General features: G+C 39.4%; 1 protein-coding gene across 1 annotated transcript in view; it reads right to left on the reverse strand.

Annotated features, from left to right (window-relative positions):
• Positions 1–22,468, reverse strand: part of LOC110571335 (cytosolic beta-glucosidase-like) — a 90,278-nt gene that overhangs the window by 47,495 nt on the left and 20,315 nt on the right. The window contains 3 exon segments of the mRNA XM_021679429.1: positions 15,006–15,117; positions 15,841–15,956; positions 15,959–16,627. Of these exon segments, the coding sequence (XP_021535104.1) occupies positions 15,006–15,117; positions 15,841–15,956; positions 15,959–16,627 (897 nt within the window).

The following is a 22,468-nucleotide window of genomic DNA, read 5'->3' on the forward strand; positions in this document are numbered from 1 at the left end:
TTCCTGGTCTTGGAAAGCAAAATGAAATCTTCACCAGTTATTTTTCCCTTGGCCTTGGTCTCCCTTTAAGGGGGACAATCAGCCTCCTTCTATTGCCACTGTTGAACTCATGAAGCAAGTGCTGAGGATGTCAGCTGGGATGTGAAGGACATCATGGGCGAGAAGACTGTTGTGTTGGAAGAGGGATTTCAGGGTAAGGCAGGGATTTAAAGGCAGGCAGAATGAGACCAGACAGAGGGAAACCAATGAATATTATGTCCTACGGTGATCAATTAAACAACTAAAGTCAATTAGCTTGCCTGAAAATGAACCATATTAACTGAGATCACAAAGGGACAATAATAGTGATAATTTGGGGAGCCTGGGTGGCTCAGTTGGTTAAGCGACTGCTTTCGGCTCAGGTCATGATCCTGGAGTCCCGGGATCGAGTCCCGCATCGGGCTCCCTGCTCGGCAGGGAGCCTGCTTCTCCCTCTGACCCACACCCCTCTCATGTGCTCTCTCTCTCTCATTCTGTCTCAAATAAATAAATAAAATCTTTAAAATAAATAAATAAATAATAGTGATAATTTTTTGAGGAGACTATTTTTAACTCAAGTCAGTTGTTAAGCCATCTTTTAAAGCAGTGTATGACCTTATTTGGGGTGGGGGGGTTGAGATGAGGGGGAGAGAACGTGGGAAGTTCAAAAGACCACAGAAATGATAAAATGCATGGTGAAGTTTTCATCAGGAAGGTTATAAAGCCTAAAAAGTCCAATGAAAATAAGTCTCAAACATGACTGGATAAGAGTAAAGGTTGATGAAACACCAAGATAGATTGATTACTAATGTCAGTTGTGATGTCCATCTCTAGAAATCCATAGGAAAAGAACAGACAACCCTCAAGGCTAGATTTAGTTACTCATCTGCACAAAATCAGATGGGATGACCAACATTATGACCTTGTGATAAAAAATATGCAAACAGGGCCTTGTATAGAGTATTATTTAAGGATCTTTAAGGACTAATTCTAGAATTTCCAACAGGCAAGAAGTCAACACATCGGGTCTGAGAATTGATATCAGACCCGTGTGAAGCGAATCCATCTGGCAAATGCCCAGTTTATCTCTAGAGCAGAATTTGAGTTCCAACAACATACAATAAACTCTTTATTAGTCTGACAGTCAGGAAGTAGAGTGCTCCAGCTAATCAAATATTTTTTGTTAATTGTTACCACATGCAGAAGGATTACAAATTTTTAAAGAATGAGAATAAATTAAAATACACTTAACACTGAAACTAAACTGATTATAATTTAATCTTTCTCTAATTATTCAGAATGCATTTCAGGGTCATCAAGAGAAGCATAAATTATCAGTGCTTGATGACTGTGCAGGAAGTCACAGTTTTTCTAAAATCCTGGTTAATAGATGCTGGGTAACAAAGAATTCACTGCAATAGTTATCATTTGGGGGATTTATATGCTAGGCATTTTTCTAGGATATGAAGTATATCATTAATCCTCACCAAAAATAAAACTTCACAAATGACGAACTGATATTCATAGAGTCAGGATAACAGGTCCAAGGTTACACAGCACAAAAGGGTGTCAGAGCCAGGTTTTGAATGCAGAACTATTGTCTTTAAAGAATATGCTCTTTCGGGGCTCCTGGGTGGCTCAGTCGTTAAGCGTCTGCCTTCAGCTCAGGTCCTGATCCCAGGGTCCTGGGATCGAGCCCCGCACTGGGCTCTCTGCTCGGTGGGAAGCCTGCTTCTCCCTCTCCCACTCCCCCTGCTTGTGTTCCCTCTCTCGCCATGTCTCTCTCTATCAAATAAATAAATAAATAAAATCTTTAAAAAAAAAAAAGAATATGCTCTTTCACTGTGTCAAATATGCAAATCCTTGTTGTATAGAAATATTCATAAAAAGTGCTGCCTGTCTGTACAAAACTTACTCACAATTGGTCATGCCGTTTGTTCTCCCAGAAATGCTGAAGGATATTTGAGTCACTCTTGACATTACTATCATACATTCATGAGGGCAGCAAACTTTGGCCATGAAATATTTTTGAAGTTTCTTTTTTAAATGAAACGCCAACTGTTCATTCAAAGGATCAACAACATAGACTGAACATCTTTGGAAGAATAACGTTTTAAGAAGACTAAACCAGCATGGCCCCAGCCACAGAACAAAATTATCTACCAATAAAGATATACACACTTCATATACACTCATGTACTCCCATTTTATGCAGTGATCTAATTTTTGTGTTATTTTGCTTATTTTTTTTAAAGATTTTATTTATTTGACAGAGAGAGACACAGCAAGAGAGAGAACACAAGCAGAGGGAGTGGGAGAGGGAGAAGCAGGCTTCCCGAGGAGCAGGGAGCCCGATGCGGGGCTTGATCCCGGGACCCTGGGATCATGACCTGAGCCGAAGGCAGACGCTTAACGACTGAGACACTCAGATGCCCCGTTTTTTGCTTATTTTTAACTATAAAACATATTTGACTTGATTATTAGTCATGAAACAATGTGGCCATTTAAAATTATTGAAGACTTTAGGCTGGGTTTAAACCCACTAAAGAAATGAATTCCACTTGTTAGGGGAGAAAAAGTTATTGCACCAACAGATGGAAGGCATCCCTCCTCCCGTCATCTACATTTGTCCCAAGCTCATTAATGTTTTCACTTGAAACATTTATGCTTCTTGTTCACCTTCACTCACCAGCGCCAATTAAAATTCTTCAAGGTTCAAATGCCTTTTCTCCCTCCACCCATAATGGTTTCACTTATCTCTAAAGCAGGCATGATTCCTATAATGGAATTTCACAAACAAGGAGGGAAATGTGGCTGAACTTTAGAATGGTACAAAATAATCTCAGGCCATGATACTGTTTCATTAGCTAATCTCATTCACACACAGGAGACTTTGCTGTTGCTGAGATGACCCTATTCAGGGAGACAGGCCTCCTTCTCCTCCTCTGCACATAGCATTTCCAGATAAGCCTCAAGAATTTCTTTCTATTCTGAAAGAAACTACTTTCATCTCCAGCACCAGGCTGATATTTTCATTGTATTGAAGAAAATCCTACCTAAACAGTAACTTGGGGTAAAAGGAACCCTGATTGGCGTAAACTCTGTGTTCAAAAGTTCCAAATGGAAGAGGAGATTTCCCAGCTATGAAGTCTCTCTGCAGAATTATGGTGGGAAGGTAATTTTGAAAATGGCTGCAACCTTATCCTCTAATTCAGGATCTCGCCCAGACACAACAGTTTCATGCTCAAGTCAAATTTAAGGAAAGTGAGAAATCACTGCACTGCCTGACTGAATTAAATTATGCATTTATGGCGAAGCTTAACTGTCTTAAAACTTGATAGATTAGGTGGGGCTTGCCATGATCGTGTTTTGAAAGGTGATTCTACTACTTGTGATCCTAAGTGCCGCACACTTGTTCAGCTGGGGATTTTATTCTAATGCTCTGGACTGATTTGTTCATTCTATTTCCTCTCTGAGATTTTATGTTCTCTACAGTAACTTTGTTAAACTTGAATCTGGGTGACCCTTCTGACTCTGAACTCCAAGGGATAACTTTCTCAGGGCAGGAAAAGTAAGGTTCGTTTTCAATATGAGTGAATAGAAGAGGAAACTCCCAGACTGAAGGTCAAGAAAATGTTACCCGGAACCTGAATCAATATCGACAGAAACAGTTCATTGAAGAGTAAGGTCTTATTTTATGTTCAGCTAAGAAAGGTGTTCACATTTCAAATTAAGGAGCTAAATGAGAAGAATGAAGAAAGTTAAAAAAAAAGATGTTAATTATAATTCCTTAGACTTAATTTTATAGCCGAAGAAATTATTGAGAGTTCTAAGAAAATATGATCCTTGACATACCTGAGTCGAAAGGATATTTAGAGGGTCACAAAATTCTTAAACTGGAAGGATCCCAAAAGAATAGCTAGTTCAACCCTTTTCTTTTTCTAATGAAGGATCTGAGGCACAGAGGAGTTCAGTGTATTTATATACAGAGTTTAAAAACCTTCAGCATAGATTTCAATTACTGTCTCAGCAAAACCAAATTTAGTATCAAAAGGGTATAATTAGCACCTATGCATAATACCGAAGCATGAAAATTATTCTCATAATAGCAAAAACAATCCACTATTTCTTTAAATAAGCAAAATGGTGGTATAAATCTAATATTTTGTTCAAATTCTCAGGAGTTATTCAGTTTTCCTGTTTGTTTAGACTCAATTTCCTAATCAACCATTACGCATTTACCGACCGGCTACTGAATGCTAAGTATATAGCTCAAAACACTTCAAAATTGAATTCTGGTCAAATTTTGTCATTCAAAAATGGTAAATAAAATCTTTATACACGGGGCACCTGGGTGGCTCAGTCGTTAAGCGTCTGCCTTAGGCTCAGGTCATGATCCCAGAGTCCTGGGATCGAGCCCCGCATCGGGCTCCCTGCTCGGCAGGAAGCCTGCTTCTCCCTCTCCCACTCCCCCTGCTTGTGTTCCCTCTCTCGCTGTGTCTCTCTCTCTATCAAATAAATAAAATCTTTAAAAAAAAAATCTTTATACACAATGATCCTGTCTATGAGTGCTTGTACATTTATATAACTTCCATTTCTTCTGAAGACGGTTTTCCTCCTTACTTCCAAGGATTATAATGGGTCTTCAAGACTCAAAATATCTCTCAACTCCCATCTATTCAACTGTCTTTTTTTTTTTAGGATTTTATTTATTTATTTGACAGAGAGAGACACAGCGAGAGAGGGAACACAAGCAGGGGGAGTGGGAGAGGGAGAAGAAGGCTTCCCGCTGAGCAGGGAGCCCGACTCAGGGCTCGAACCCAGGACTCTGGGATCATGACCTGAGCCGAAGGCAGACGCTTAACGACCGAGCCACCCAGGCGCCCCTATTCAACTGTCTTATTCAACCTGCACTTAATTGCAACAAGGCTGCAATTGCACAAGGAGCCCATGAATCAGTTATGGCACCAATTTTTAATGTCCTTATTCATAAAATCGCTGATTTTCTTCTACACAGAGGCAGGCCTGCTATTGAAAAAATAATACAGGATGTAGTTAACCAGTTATTCACCCAATCTGGGAGGGCTGACACACACAATATTTACATCACTATAGAGCGACTGACCAGCATAAGTAACATCAAAGTTATAAATAGGTAAGATAAGAGCACAGAGAGAAAGGTTATGAAACTGTGAAATTAGCACTGCTTATAGTCTAATTGCCAACACTGCAAATGCAGACACTCATTTCTTTGTGCACCCAGAGCTAATCCTCACTGACGAACTCACAAGACCTTGATTTACAAAACATAATGTCAATGTATTAATTTATAATGGGGAATATTCCTTTCTAAGCCCTGGGAAACTCATGTGAAGCTTCCTGAGTAGAAATGGCTAACACCTGGCCATCCACTTCTCCCTATTCTTTCCATGAACCCACAGGTATCCAATAGAATCTTTATTAACACCATTATTAATTTTATTAACATTCCTGGCAATCACACTAAGATAAATTTTACTAGCCTTGTTCCAAAGCAGTGCCTTTTCATTCTCAAGATAACTAAAGGTAAGTAGTAATCAGGTAGTAATCAGGTTATTTCGGAGATCAGGAAATAAGAGCTAATGTAAGCAGATGCTTGAGGACCACTTCACCTTGGCCCCAGGGAAAACCTGAGAAGTTCACCTTCTCTCAATTCCAACAGCTCTCTCATCACCTGAATATTCCACCATTGCGCTCTCCTGAAACAGGTTAAAAAAAAATCATTATCTCTTTAAACCCATGTTTTAATTTCCTTTGGATATATACCCAGAAGTGGAATTGCTTCATCATATGCTAGTTCTATTTGTAATTTTTTGAGGAACCTCCCTACTGTTCTCCATAGTGGCTGAACCAACTTGCATTCTTGCCAACAGTGCATAAGAGTTCTATTATCTCTACATCCTTGCCAAGATGACAGCCAACAGATAAGCACTCCTATGTTTATTGCAGCATTACTCCCAATAACCTAAGATATGGACACAATCTAAGTGTCCACCAACAGATGAATGGATAAAGAGGGTGGTGTGTGTGTGTGTATGTGTGTGTGTACAATGAAATATTATTCTGCCAAATCTTGCCATCTGCCACAACAGGGATGGAACTTGAGGGCATTATGCTAAGTGAAATAAATCAGAGAAAGATAACTACTGTATGATATCACTTATATGTGGAATCAAAAAAGGCCAAACTCATAAAAACAGAACAGAATGGTGGTCACCAGTGGGTGGAGGGTGAGCGAACTGGGGATATGTTGTTTAAAAGTACAAACTGGGAATTCATAATAAATAAGTTCTGGAGAGCTAATGCACATCAGAGTGATTATAGCCAACAATACTGTATTATAAACTTCAAAGTTGCTAAGAAACTAAATCTCAATTGTACCCAGCACAAAAAAAGAAATAATTATGTAACATAATAGCAAACACTACGGTGGGAATCATATTACAATATATAAATACATCAAATTAACATGTTGTACACTTCAAACTTACAAAATATTATATGTCAAATATATTTCATTTGAAAATCATTATCAAATCCTTCCTCTTTTTTTCACCTTTTTCACGATTCCACTGAGTCTACCCTTCATATTGGAAAAGTAGATTTTCTCCAGATAAATTATGCCTCAATTATTTTACAGGTCTCTTTTACAGTTATAAAAATAAAACTGAGCTTCTGTTTGCTGCCACATCACACAAAAACTACTGGACAGATTGTCATAAAAAATGGAGAAGGTAAGTTTGAGATAATCTGAATATTTTTTAGAAGGCTTTATAGTAGTCTTAAAATTCACCAGGCCTGAGGTAGTGGGGGACCTTAAGTAATTATCCCCTCAGAACAGGTGGAGCTGAATTAAAAAGAAGCTCAAAGGCATGTCCATCTGTAGGGGCACAGCATAAGTATTAGAATGCTACTGAAAGGAGAAGATAAAGAGTGGTTTTCAGTCACAAAGCACAAGGGCAGATTCTCTGAGTTGTGATTGAGATGCTTCTCACTTGGGCAACTCCATGGAGCCTATTCCCATGAAGCAGATGCATCAGGTTCTGTTTCTAAGAGGGTGTATCTGCTAAATGGTTAATGTCCCTAATCATATCAGTATGTGCCTCACCCGGGTAAGCCTGGCCACGTAGCTTAACAACCACCACGTGTGTGTGTGGTTCTGAGTGTGTGTGAGATTCTGTGTTACAACCCACACCCGGGTAAGCCTGGCCAAGTACCTTAACAACCACCACGTGTGTGTGTGTGTGTGTGTGTGTGTGTGTGTGTGTGTGTGTGAGAGAGAGAGAGAGTTCTGAGTGTTACCAAGCTCTACACCAGTCATTTGGTCATAGCACGTGTTCTCTAAAACCCCTAAACAATTAAACCATCAGAGCAGTTTAGCAATGTGCAGAAAAATAAAACCATAGAATCTGGGAATTGCAGATGTTGAAAGCAACTGGATAATGAGCACCAATCCCTTCTCTTTACAGTGGAGAATACTGAGGTCCAGAGTGTGGGTTTTGACCAGAGTGACAGATGTCCTTACAAGTGTAAAGTAAATGTGTCAATATGAATAAAATATCTAATAGTTTAAGGTATTCAGAGCACATAGGGACATAAATTGTCTCATTTTATTTCACAACTGACTTTGGGTTAGGCAGAATAGTAATTAGCATTGGTCCCATTTAACAGGTAAAGAAGATGACATTCAGAGTCCTAATGATAACTGGCCCAAAGGCACATTACTAGAACACAGGACTTTGTCTTCACTCTCCAAGCCCTGCAGACTTTTTACTCTGCCATGCTTTATATGAATAGAACGTAAAGGTAAGTGTGCCACTGAACAGAAGTAGGGGAGAAAAAAATCAGGGAAGGTCATCTGGCATCTCTGTTTAAGGTGAACTCTGTAATCTCTGGCTGTCTGAGTTTGTCTGTGGTCTGACTGTGTAGGTTGGTGGACCACAAATATATTGAAAATTGTTTTTTTCATGACTTTTCAAATTCCACAAGTCTGTACACTAGCACACACTAACAATTCTTGTGCACAGCCTTCTAATCTTTTTCTTTCTTCTCTATTCCGACCTTGACTAGCTGTCATCCGGTTCAGCCAGAAGCAACAGTACCCAGTGGATCTGATATCCCACCCCACATGTATCCAAAACTGTGAGCTATCTGTGAGCTATGAGATGAACTGCTTCACTGGGGCTAAGTTGACAAAGGTTTACTTTAAGAAGCAATAAAGCAATAGATAGGGAGTGGAAATCTATATTCAGGTACTTGGGTCTCGATTCTGAGCTTGCAATGGATTTTTAATTGGTTAGTTTTTCTAAAAGGTCAGTGTATTAACCTTTGAGATCCCTCCTTAATTCTTAGGATTTTTTAAATTCACATTTAGAAAAACACAGGTGCTTAACACATTTTGTCCAGTTAAATGGGCCTCTGTGATCTGAAATTGACATAGGCAGGTGGCTGCCAGATCTGCACTACTTCGGGAAATGGATGTATTTCTCCTTTACCGGCTCTCCATGGGAAGAAGAGGAAAGGGGAGGGAGGATGCTGACAGACAACAGCAGGGTGATTCTGTGCTCAGCATCTTGTCTTGGTGGTACACCCAAGCTGCAAGATTTATAACCTTCTTGTTACAATGCATCAGCTTCAACACTTTCAGTGAAGTCTTCAATAACTTCGATGACATCTTGCTGAGGGGTTTTGTCATTAAAAGCCTAAAGCTGGTCATTAACAAACCTTCTCTGCAATCATCTACTGCTGTGCTAACTCAGGCATGGATCTGACTGGAAAGTTGGGCTGGCTCAGAAACTTTCCAGAAGTCTGCTTTCTTTCTTTCTTTCTTTCTTTTTTTCCCCTCTATGGGGTATATTTCTTTAGGGAAAGAAAATACAGTCCCCAATTATTTAATCATTTATTTCTCATTACCCATTGGCTAACTCATCTCTGACAGACACAACCAAATTCAACAAATGTGTAGAACACCTACTGCATGACAGAATAGGTAGTCAGGGCTGAAGATAAAATCATGAAAAAGACACAGTTCCAGTACAGAAGGGTCCACAACCCCTTCAAAAATTAGCCACCATTTACAGAATCCTTTGTAATGTGCCAGACTCTATATTTAGGCTTTATAAGCATTACCTTCTTCACTTTTCACCACTTTTTAGAAGACAGATGGTCTTATTATCCCCATTTTAAAGATTAGATGGCTGAAGTGTTGTCTGTTTAAGAATTATCCCAGGGCGCCTGGGTGGCTCAGTTGGTTAAGCGACTGCCTTCGGCTCAGGTCATGATCCTGGAGTCCCTGGATCGAGTCCCACATCGGGCTCCCAGCTCAGCGGGGAGTCTGCTTCTCCCTCTGACCCTCCCCCCTCTCATGTGCTCTCTCTCTCATTCTCTCTCAAATAAATAAATAAAATCTTTAAAAAAAAATTATCCCAAAATTATTGAGCTTGTGGGTGGTAGAACCACGTTTCAAACCCATGTCTTGTCTGACCTCCAGCAAGTTCACGTACTCCAAACAACAGGATTTGGGCCGGGAAGAAGGCAAAGGCCATGGCATTCCAGGCTGAGGAAAGATCGTGTGCCAAGTGAAAGGCAGGCCCATGCTGGGCACATCCTCAGGCACGTGAGGGACACGTATGTGCCTTTCAGGAGAATTTAGGTCATGGCTGGAGTATTATCCATTGGGAGTAACCTCCCCTGCTTCACACACTTCCTCACCTCCTCGGCAACATTCAGATTACTGAGGCATCTATTTGTGTATGTTTACATATGAACTTAAACTTGTCTGCCGGCTCTGGAGCAGCAAGGACTGGTGGAAATTCTATGAATATAATAGAGATTCATATGATGTGACAAAGGCTTAACTCTTTGAAGATCACTGCTTTCTGAACTTCTGCAAAAAATTCATGTGGCCGAGCAATTCCAGCTACCCAGTTGCTTGATGGTTATTTCTGCTGCCAATGATTTAATTTTTCACCTAATCTGGCAACCTCTCTGATGGAAATAGTGAATGGAGGGAGGCCGTTGCTGCTTTCTACTCCACAGGAGTCAACTGTAGATAGCGAGAGGGCCAAAGTTACAACATTCATTCAGGGGTTCCCCAAAAAGAATGATGGAGAAACCTGCAGATGTGGAGGAATATTCTGCTATAACTTAAATACTTGGTGGAAAATTAAAAAAAAAAAAGTCTTGGGATGACATTTTTAAAATAACAAGTTAAATAACTTGGGGTGATAAATATATCCTTAAGAGTACACATTTTGTAATAACAATAATTATTACCATTGGTTGAGAGCCTACTGTGTGCCAGGCAATTGCTGGTTGGGGGTGATTACATATTAGCTCATTAAATGGAATCTTTACAACAACTCTGTCAGGGGAAAGTGTTAATCCACTTTTATAGATGAACAAACGGAGAGTTTGGGAGGTTGAACAATTTGTCAAAGGCCCCTCATCGAATAATTCGCAGAGCTGAAATGTAAGCCTAGTTATATGTTATAGCAAGTTTTTCGTGTCTCTCCTATGTTGCTTTTCTCTTATCTATATCTACATTAACTAAGACACAACCTATTTAAAGGCATTTAAATAATGCAATGATTAAAAAGGCACTAGCTGATTTCTCTCTTTTTTTTCTTGAAATGACATTTTTTTTTTTCCTTCCCAAAAGGAAATAGAAACATTAGCTTACTCTTTACTGCTCAATTAATTGCTGTGGGATTGTACCTGAAGAGATCAGTAAGACCTCCAGGCGGATGTCATTGATCCAACTCTAGTGTCATTCTGTGCCTGTCCGTATGTGTGATGTTAGAGAGAAGGCTTTGTTTGTGGGGATCACAAAGCCATCATCCATCTGACTCCCTGGGTTCTGGCCAGCTCTCACCTGCAGCGCTTCCCACGAATGTCTTCCTTGGCCTGTTATTATTTTTAATTGCGCACAGGGTGTTTCTTACTAGTAAAGTTCTTGCCAATCAAGATCATCAGCACTACCTCAAAGGAGTCTCAGGAAATTGATTAGTAAATTAAGCTCCACTCTCCTGACGAAAGGCAGGATAGGGGGCGTCTAAGTGGTGTCCAAGGTCATAGGACCTATTGGCTCCTGCAGGGGCAGCATGGAGCCCCTTTTTTTTTTGTTAATTTTTTTACTGTTATGTTAATCCCCATACATTACATCATTAGTTTTAGATGTAGTGTTCCATGATTCATTGTTTGTGCATAACATCTAGTGCTCCATGCAGAACGTGCCCTCCTCAATACCCATCACCAGGCTAACCCATCCTCCCACCTCCCTCCCCTCAAGAACCCTTAGTTTGTTTTTCAGAGTCCATCGTCTCTCATGGTTCACCTACCCCTCCGTTTTCCCCTCCTTCATTCCTCCCCTCCTGCTACCTTCTTTTTTTTTTTCTTAACATATATTGCATTATTTGTTTCAGAAGTACAGATCTGAGATTCAACAGTCTTGCACAATTCACAGCGCTTACCAGAGCACATACCCTCCCCAGTGTCTATCACCCAGCCACCCCATCCCTCCCACCCCACCCCCCACTCCAGCAACCCTCAGTTTGTTTCCTGAGATTAAGAATTCCTCATATCAGTGAGGTCATATGATACATGTCTTGTTCTGTTTGACTTATTTCGCTCAGCATAATACCCTCCAGTTCCATCCACATCCTTGCAAATGGCAAGATTTCATTCCTTTTGATGGCTGCATAATATTCCATTGTATATATATACCACATCTTCTTTATCCATTCATCTGTCGATGGACATCTTGGCTCTTTCCACAGTTTGACTATCGTGGACATTGCTGCTATAAACATCGGGGTGCACGTACCCTTTCGGATCCCTACTTTTGTATCTTTGGGGTAAATACCCAGTAGTGCAATTGCTGGATCATATGGTAGCTCTATTTTCAACTTTTTGAGGAACCTCCATACTGTTTTCCAGCAAAGGAAACAGTCAACAAAGATAAAAGACAGCCGATAGAATGGGAGAAGATATTTGCAAATGACATATCAGATAAAGGGCTAGTATCCAAAATCTATAAAGAACTCATCAAACTCAACACCCAAAGAACAAAGAATCCAATCAAGAAATGGGCAGAAGACATGAACAGACATTTTTCCAAAGAAGACATCCAAATGGCCAACAGACACATGAAAAAGTGCTCAATATCACTCGGCATCAGGGAAATCCAAATCAAAACCTCAATGAGATACCACCTCACACCCGTCAGAATGGCTAAAATTAACAAGTCAGGAAATGACAGATGTTGGCGGGGATGCGGAGAAAGGGGAACCCTCCTACACTGTTGTGGGAATGCAAGCTGGTGCAGCATGGAGCCCTTTTGAAGAATCTATGCAAGTTCTGAGTACCAAGGGTGAGGAAAAGGTTCTGTATGGTATGACAAGCAACCACGCTGAGTCAGAAAGCCCTGAACTCACAGACCTCATCAAACACCAAAATAGTAGTAGCAGCATTCTGCTTGGTTCCAGGAAATATTAGTCACTTTGTGATCCTGAACAAATGACTTAGCTAGCCTCTCTGAAACTCAGTCTTCTCATCTGTATAATAGGAGCAATGACCTCATCTCACTGCTTTGAAAATGAAGTGATATGATGGTATCAGTTAACACTCTTTTTGTTCCAAGTGATAGAAAACCAATCAAATTCAGGTGAAGCAGAAAGAGCATTTCATTATAAGTAAAAGTAATGTCTCTCAAGATCATGCATGCAGCTGGGTCTGAGGAAAAACTGGAATTAGAAGCTCTAGTCACACCCTAAAGCTCTCCCTGTTTCTTGTCTCCACTTCCCTCGATGCACCTGCAGCTCCCCTTCACACTACTCCTTAGCTTCCGTGGCAGAACACAGCCATCAATGGCTTACAAAGCTACATTCCCCTGCCCAACCTAGGCTAAGAGACAAAGTGATTGGCCCAAATTCTAAATCTCGGTGAAGAACTGGGATTGGCTCAGATCATGTCATGTGCCTACATTTAAACCAACCAACTCTGTGTTAACAATGAGGGGTATTCTACTTACATGGTTGTCCCTGTGGTAAGCCTGAGGATAAAAAGAGGTGGATATTTCTTGAAGAAAAGGGAATAATTACTAGAAAAGAGTTTCACCAAGATTAAATAATTGGTGTCTACTATAACAATATATAAGAAATTGCTATCACTATACCCACTCCAGAAGAGATAACATGTATCTTTTTTTTGTCAATAAGTAGATTTCTGCACATTTGAAAGGCTACATTTTTAAAATGTAAAGCAAATATAATATTATGTGCTAATTACAATGAATATAGATCATCTGATGTTAAAAATCAGAAGAGAACATACATACTGTGAACAATTGATGTTTTAAGTGCATGGTATCTTTTTCCATCTGTTTAAAGACACTATTGAAATTCAACAAGTAGAAAAACAGAATTTTGTTTCTAATCCTATCTCCTCTCCTGCCCCTCAGAAACTCAAATCTTCTCACATTTTCCACTTTCATCTTCAATTACTTTTCTATGTTTAAGTTGTCTTAGTTTGTGGGTCGACTACCTTTTTTTTACTGTTAAAGATCTAAGGGACTGTATTAAAATACTTAAAACTATTTCAAAGAACAATGAAATGCCATTATGTTAGTACTAAACAGAGTACCATGCTGGAAATGAAGAAAGTCAGTTTCTATTTTTCTCTCTTTTCCCAAAATACACAGAACAATTTTGGACAAGTCATTTGTGGTCCTCGTACCATCCATAAATCTGCCTGTTGGTTACTAGCTTACTTTCCTCTTGGAATGAAGCTGGGAACATCAATGGATGAACTATGAATAGGGCCATTTACAGGGAGAAGGGGGAGTGGAATCTCAGAAAACTAGACATTTCCTTTTTTTTCTTTTTTTTTAATCAGAAAGTGAATTCTTACCTAGAGAAAGAATTTCATTTGGTTCAAATCATAGGAATCCAATTGCTCTCTGCCAATAAACTCCAAGCCAGAGTGAGGGATTGAGTACAATATATTTTAGGTTTGGGAAGGAGACCATTTTGTGTCACTTTCCAGAATTCCTCTGGCTGATTTCAGTATATTACTGATTAATTTTGAATAGAATAATTCTAGGACCTTTCAAATAGAATGATGAGAGAGAAGTGTGCCTATCATGGTAAAAAAAGGAAATTGAAAGTCTCATTTTTGCATTGGATTTTGTTTCTGTGTCTATGGTTCCTTTATAGGGAGGAGAAATTAAATTTACAAAGCAATAGTGTTCCAAGTAGATGCTGGAATGGGGAAATTAACTGGTGTCAAAATATGTGTTACCAGTTAAAGATTATTCTTTCACATTTGTTTTCAAATATGAAAAGAATTCCATGAGGAAAGAGCAGTTGTCAGAATAATAACCTTGTCTTGAAATAAAATTCACAGATTCTATATGACAAAAACATGTTCCTAAATGGCACTGTTTGGTTGCAGCTTAAATGAAACATACAGTGATGGAAGACTCATTTTAGGCCAAAACTCATCAAAGGCCATTTTAATGTTTATTGCATAAATGCTTAATTTTGATCCTTTAAAAAATTCTGTCAATTCATTTCTTGATAGTTCGGTTATTAAAATATGTAAATAGGCATGATGCAGTTGTTCAGTGCTAATCTTTTTGTAATAACTAATGTTCTCTTTCAACAGCCACCACCCTCTGTTCATGTCACCTTCACCCAGGAGTCACAAAATATGGAAGACAGTCTCTTACTTGATTAAATTTTAGGAGGTTGAAGCTAGGCCAAAATCCTCACCTTCCTCTTTCCTAAATACTTTTTCTCCTCTCTCTTAATTACATGGTTTTACACTGATTTACATGAATTTCAGCTTTCAAAATCATTGATCTTTGCTGAATGCAAATAAGGCACATGGGAAAATTATATTAAGTTTGCACAATTGATCTTTCATCATTTCAAATGGTATCTCTGAACAGTTCCTGAAATGTCTGAAATACTCCCAGAGCTGAGTGTCATCAAGAGATGCAGGGTCACCCTGGGGAAACCCATTCTCAGTGATGTAAATTACAGGGTTATTATACGTATCCTGGAACAAGAGAGTGGAATTTTTATTCCAAACAGATGTAAAAAAAAAAAAAAAAAAGACTCATAAAATCAGGTGCTTTACCCTCTATCTTCTCTAAGCTACAACCCAAAACTAGTTTTCATCAAATTGCACTGACCCTATTAACTTAATTTTCCACGCACTGACCTTTTATGACTAACAATGGAAAAGGAAAACTGTGCAAATGTCCATGAAGACAGTCAAATGATTCTTGTCATAATGAGAAGACAGAAATATCTTTCTTCCATCAGCATCTGCTGATTGTCACTACTCTTTAACCCCTTGGTCCCACCAACAGCTACACTCTCTATCCCCCCACAGCAAGGGTCCTAAAAATCATTAACTTAAAATTTTAATTTCAGCTACCTGGACTCCATCCAGATAGCAGAGGCCCAAAAAGGATCCAGCTATTTCAGTCCTTAATATGCCTTTTAATAATTACAGTTGTGACATCAGCCTGGAAAATATGTCCAAGCTATTCCTATGCCCACAACTGACTTTAGCAGAGAATCCCAACTTTAATCATGGTATTGAAGCCCCTTATCAGCTAGTTACTTCTCACCAATTTAAATCCTAATCTCTCTTCCCAAGCCAACAAATGTATAACCTACTGCCTAAAATCATTCTTTTTCCAAGTTCACACATATGTCTGTCTTCCCATTTCTACATATTTGGGTATACATGAACAGAAACAATGTGTTTTACCTTAATGTACTGCAGTACTTTACGTATTCCCCATGGCACCACATAGATCCAATCCAAACTTCTTATCCAAGTTGGGTCTGGAAAAACTTGAATCTCCACATCCTGGAAAAAAACCAGTTCTCCTGGTACTTGACTAAGTGAGTTGTATAATAATGCACAGCAAAGAAACCAGCAGTGCCTTTAATCATTCTCTTCTCTTCTTCTGTAAATTCTGGAAACCTTGATGATGGATAGCCTTGCTTTTTACTCATGAAGGCAATCTGGGACTTGACAACTTCCGGATAATCACCATCAGTAAATACGGGTTTAGCAAAGAAATTCAAGCAGAAAGCAAGGGCTCTTTTAGCAGCTCCCTGGTCAGACACTGAGTTGGGATCTGCCAGTTCCACCCAGGTAGCAAAAATTGCTAGGGACACCACGCCCTTCTGCTCTTTTCGGAATAAGGAATCATAGCTGTGCCAGGATCTGGCATGAGCTTTAATCAAATTATAAGCTGCCTGATAACTTCCAGTTCCAAAGTGAGGTACACCAGGAGGATATATTCCAAAATCATATGCCAGCAGGGCAAAAACATTAGGCTCATTTATGGTGATCCACCGCTGGACTGGATCTCCAAAAGTACCGAAGCAAAACCGGGCATATTTATCAAAGGATTCAATGATTGCCTCTGACAACCAACCTCCTTTGTCTTCTAAGGCCTGAGGCAAATCATAGTGGTAGAGGGTTGCTATGGGCGTAACCCCATTAGTTAACAAATCATCAATGATCTTGTTGTAATAGTCAATTCCTAAGAGAAAAACAAAAGGGAAGTACTCGAAGAAAAGTTATTTCTAGAACACTGACAGTAAGTAAAGACGAGGAAAGGATCAGGAATAATTTCCTAAATAACTTTATCCAAAATAAGGATTTGTTACTTCCTACATATCATCAATTAAAGTTTGGAAGGAAACATTCAAAATTCCAAGGAAGAATCGGGGGGTCGGGGGTATGTCAGAAGACATGGAACACATATGTTCTGACAGGGATACATTTGGGCAAGTTGTTACCACATAAATTTGTGTTATGGCCACACTTACTGAATTTATTTTGTTTGTATGCTTGATTTGTCTCTTAACCCCACTAGAATACAAGCCTCATAATAGCTGGTGCCTTATCTAATTCACTTCTGGTTCCCCAAATCCTGGAACAATACCAGGAGTTCAGTAGATACTCAATAAATATTAGTTGAGTGAATGAATGGTTCTCAGTGGTATCAAATATAAAGTAACAGAATCGATGGCTGCCTGGGTGCTTCTCCAGATATATCAGTCTTATAAGTCTAAAAAGGAGACCCACTGAGTATGAATCAGAGCTCCCAGAATGTGGGTTACAAGGGCAGTTGGCCAGAGGCTTGGCATGTTAAGGAACATGGTTGGGGACTTTGCTTCAAGATCCTGACGTAGTCCATGAGAATGCATAGCCACCCCTCGCTCTCAGCTAATTCTGCAGCACAGCAAGTGTGTTGGGGAATTTTTAGGATTGAGGCAGAGTTCAGAGAAATGTTATTAACTTAGAGATACTCTGCCTCAGAAACCAATGCCAAGAAGATGTTGGGTCCAACCTAATAATGACTCCTAACTGGAAGAGACTTACTGGGGAGAGACCAGTATTAGTGCATCATGTGATTTTTATGTCTAAGATTATGGAAGAAACTGAAGCTCAGGAGAGAGAAGCTATTCTATTTTGACATTGTTTCCTGGATAATAATTGTAAATTCATATGTAGAATTGTGTTGCTTTCAAAGTTTGTCTAGAAGTAGGGTCCCTTCCTCTCTCTTTTTTTAACTTAGTATCCTCCAATTAAAAAATAATTCAGACATTTAGATTAGTTTCATTAAATCGTTAATTTATTCACCCCTCAAATACACATGTATAGAGAAGCTACTATATGCTGGACTTACAAACATATGTAAGATATATACTGTCCTTGCCTAAGGGAGCTTCAATTTTAATAGGGACTACAAATAAATTCATAAACAATTATAATACAGTATTATATTGGTAAAGATAAAGTGCAGAATACCATTTAAGCATAGGATAAGGAGTACCCATTCCAAACTGAGAATATTTGCAAATCTATTTTGAAAGCAATATAGCATCATGATTTCTTTTTTTTAAAAAAAGATTTTTTTTATTTATTTGACAGAGAGAGACACAGTGAGAGAGGGAACACAAAGCAGGGGGAGAGGGAGAGGCAGAGGGAGAAGCAGGCTTCCCGCTGAGCAGGGAGCCCGATGCAGAGGGAGCCCAGTGTGGAAGGAGCCCAATCCCAGGACCCTGGGATCATGACCTGAGCCAAAGGCAGATGCTTAATGACTGACCCACCCAGGTGACCCAGCATCATGATTTCAAAAATGAACTACAGCAACAGGCTACCTAAATTCTACCCCAATTCCTTCACCAACTTCAGTGACCTTAGGCAAGTTACTTTATCCCTCTGAATTATCTTTCCCTGTCTGTAAAATGTGGACAATAATAGAAACCTACTTTAATAATTTATTCCAAGAGCTTAAAGAGTTGATAAATTGAACATGGTTAGAACAGCTCTTGGCATAAGGTAAGGGCTCAGTACAGGTTAGCTATCATTTTAATAATTATTGTTACTGTTGTCATTAGTGACATCTAAGCTGACAGTCAGATGATGAATATAAATTACTCGTGTAAGGGAAGGAAGAATGAGTGATCCAAGAAGAGAAAAAAGGGAAACAAATACATGAAAGAGTAAAGGAGGTGTGAAAATAAACAAAGACCACCTAAATGTGAGCAGTCTATTTATTCAGAGTTTGCTGTACCAGGGGAGTCAGCCATCATCCATTGCATTTGACAGATACTCAAAGGCCGTCAGGGAAGAGGGAAAGCTTTATAGTGACAAAAAGGAGGGGAAGGAGAAGGCTTCAGTTACCTTCTGATTGGAAGCCTCCAGGGAGGCTGGAGGTGAGATAACTAGGAGAGGGGCATCCCAAGCAATCACTTTGGGCCACTTACTTGGCTTTCTGTGGTTGGTCCTAAGTTGGAAGCAGGTAGCAGGGGAACAAACCACCACCACCAACAACAAAAAACAGAAAAGTTGGCAGATGTTGATCAAGTTCTGATTATTCTGGACCAATTGCTGCAGAGGCTGTGGTTTGGCTTCCTGGGTTTCTTTTGTGGATCAGAGTTTTATTATCATATATGGACTGGCCATTGTTTGCTTGTATATTGTAATTTAGCCAAGTATGTCTCTGTCTGGGAACTCTAAGTTCAGTTTAATGAGAATGTATAGCTGAGCAGAGAAAGAATAAAAATGGTAAGAGATAAGCAGGGTAAGCAGAAGCCAAATTACGCAAGGTCATGTGTTATCTATCTATCTATCTATCTATCTATCTATCTATCTATCTGTAAGAGTGGATATTTTTAACAACAGCTCACTTTTTTTGCAAACCAGAGCATAATGTGAATCATGCATAACAACTCCATACATGGAAGACCCATTTGTATGCCATTACTCACTTGATAAACAGAATACCCCAGCCCCAAAAAGATGTCCATGCCCTAATCCATGCAACATGTGAATATGTTACTTTACATAGCAAAAAGGATTTGCAGATGTGATTAAGGTTAAGTATCTTGAGATGGGACGATTTCTCTAGATGGTTCAAATGGGCCCAATCTAACTACACAAGTCCTTAGAAGTGAAAGAGTAGAGCAGAGGAGTAGGTCAGAAAGATAGAACAATAGAAGAGGTAGGAGAGGTAGCAGCTTAAGAAGGACTCAACCCACTATTGCCAGCTTCGAGAATGGAAGAAGGGAGCCACCTGCCAAGGAATGCAGGTGGCTTTCAGAAACTGAAAATGGCCCTCAGTTGATAACCATCAAGGAAATGAGGACTTCAGTCCTACAACCACAAGAAACTAAATTCTTCCAGCAATCTCAATGAGCCAAGAAAGGCTGTCCTCTAGATCCTTTGGAAAGAAATGCGACCCTGGAGGCATCTTAGTTTTAGCCTACAGAGACCCATGTCAGACTTCTGATCTCCATAACTCTAAGGTAATAAATTTGTGGGCTTTTATTGAAATATAGTCGATATACAAGGTTATATTATTTTCAGGTGTAAAATTTGTGCTGTTTTAAGCAGCTAAACTTATGATAATTTGTTGAAGCAGCAATAGAAAACTAATACATTCACAAAAATTTATAAAGGTTTTCTAATCCCTCTCAATGAAAGAACATTCCACCATCCCGTCTCTGAGCCTCGGCAAGCCCATTTGTCCTCACTAGTAAAATGTAATATCCAAAGATGGTATGATGGAATCATTTTGGAATTTTCATAACCAATTCCTTCCACTGACTCTGACTATAAAAATAATATCAGCTTTCACTTATTGTATTCATACTATATGTACCAAATGTCACACATTTTGTTTAATCCTAGCCCTAAGCCCAAGAGGTGGGCATTTTTATCCTCCTAAGCATCTAAGAAGACTGAGATTCAGAGAGAGTGAATACCAGACTTAAGTGATAATGTTGCCATACAGCACTACCAGCATTTAAACCCAGTAACCCACTCTACCTCACTACAAAGCCTGAGCCTGTCCTACCATGACATTCCACTTCCCATGAATGTTTCAGAATCAGGAACATGGTGACTCTGTTTTACTAGTCTTCACAATCACCTATTTTGGAGCTGATTCATAATATCAGATCCTTTTTTTTTTTATTTTTGGAGGAATCAATGATTTATCTCTTGTAAGCATCGTTAGATATGGCACAATCATTAATTAATGATGGCAATCAGTGTAATTCCAACAACAGGATAATCTTTAGTTGAATTGAAGATTTAAAAAATTTTAAATAAGATTTTTTTCTCACTTATCAGCTTGGCAGAACAACAAAGCATTGCATAATTAATATTTAACATCCCTGAATCAAGTACTTCTGGTTTCCACAGAGCACTTCTGGCTTGGTGCTCTAATGCAATTTTCCCATGAAACAGTGAAGTGAGGTTTTTAAGAGCAGAGCTCCAGAGTCAAACAGTTCTGCCAAAGAATCATGGAATCATGGACAAATCACTTGGCCTGTCTATGCCTAAGTTTCCTTATCTGCAAAAAGGGCATATTATTAGTGTCACCTCATGAGTGTTTTGAGTATCAAATGAGAACAAACCATGAAAGAGTTCTTTAGCTCTATCAGCACAATTCACTGGTAACTAATTCTCTGAACAAATGTATATTTTTAAATGACCATTTGTTACCAATCTAGGGATCTTGAAACTTTTTTTTTTTTAAAGATTTTATTTATTTGACAGAGAGACACAGTGAGAGAGGGAACACAAGCAGGGGGAGTGGGAGAGGGAGAAGCAGGCCTCCCACGGAGCAGGGAGACCCATGCGGGGCTCGATCCTAGGACCCTGGGATCATGACCTGAGCCGAAGGCAGACGCCTAATGACTGAGCCGCCCAGGCGCCCCAGGATCTTGAAACTTTGACAGTATATTTGAACCCTGTTCTGCTTCTGGTATTTAGGACATAACTGATTAAATATTAAAACTTCCATAGCCTTCTTTCATAGTTACTATCACTTTCTCTGATGTATTTAAGCCCATTTCTTCTTGTTTGCTGTGGTCTCAAATGGCCATCCCATCTGCCAAAGCTACTTTATAGTCCTGGTTCCAAACCAATCAACTCAGACTCTCAACTCCTTGATTCCAAACATCTCTGAGAAGTGAAGACAATTGGGCAAGATTCTCTTTTTCCATGAGGAAATAGGTCACAATAATACGTCACAAGGAAAGAGGTGTTTCCCTTGTTCAGTCGGCTATGGCCAGAAGCAGAGCAGGTTTATGTAGAACAAAGAAATGGGGGAAATTCCCTTAGAAGAGGAAATGGCTAGGACTTGCAAAGATAATGTCTCAGTACAGAAAATAACTGAACTGGAATCTCGCTAGTCAAACTATAAATGTCTTCATGTAGAATTAATTTTGGTCAAGTGCCTACCATGTATCACACATGATAACTAGGTCACTCCCCTCTAGACTCTACCACCAATTAATTTCTTTAATTGCCCTACGTTCTCTTAGCACACTGCCTGGATTAGTCTCTGCTGTTGTAACAAATTACCACAATTATAGTGGCCTAAGCCAACACAAGTTTATTATCTTACAGTTCTGGGCATCAGATATCCAAAATGATTCTCACTGAACTAAAATCAACATGGCAGCAGGGCTAACTTCCTTCTGGAGGCTCTTGAGGAGAACCCAATGCTTTGCCTCTTCCAGCTTCCGGGGCTGTCTGCATTCCTTAGCTCATGGCCCCTTCCTTTATCTTCAAAGCCAATAGGGTAACATCTTCTCTCCTCTCAGTCTGACCTCTCTTTCAGTTCCTATATCTTCTCTCTGACTCTGATTGTCTTGCCTCCCTCTTGTAAGGGCTCATGTAATTACATGGGGACCATCCAGATAATCCAGGATAATCTCCCCATCTCAAGATTTTTAGTGTAATAACAGCTATAAAGTCCCTTTTACCATGTAAGAAAATATATTCACAGTTTCTAAGAATTAGAAGGAACATCTTTGGGGAACTATTACTCAGCCTAACGCACTGCCCAATATGGAGT

This window comes from Neomonachus schauinslandi, chromosome 2 (assembly GCF_002201575.2).
Source record: "Neomonachus schauinslandi chromosome 2, ASM220157v2, whole genome shotgun sequence".
In the NCBI taxonomy this organism is placed as follows: Eukaryota; Metazoa; Chordata; class Mammalia; order Carnivora; family Phocidae; genus Neomonachus; species Neomonachus schauinslandi.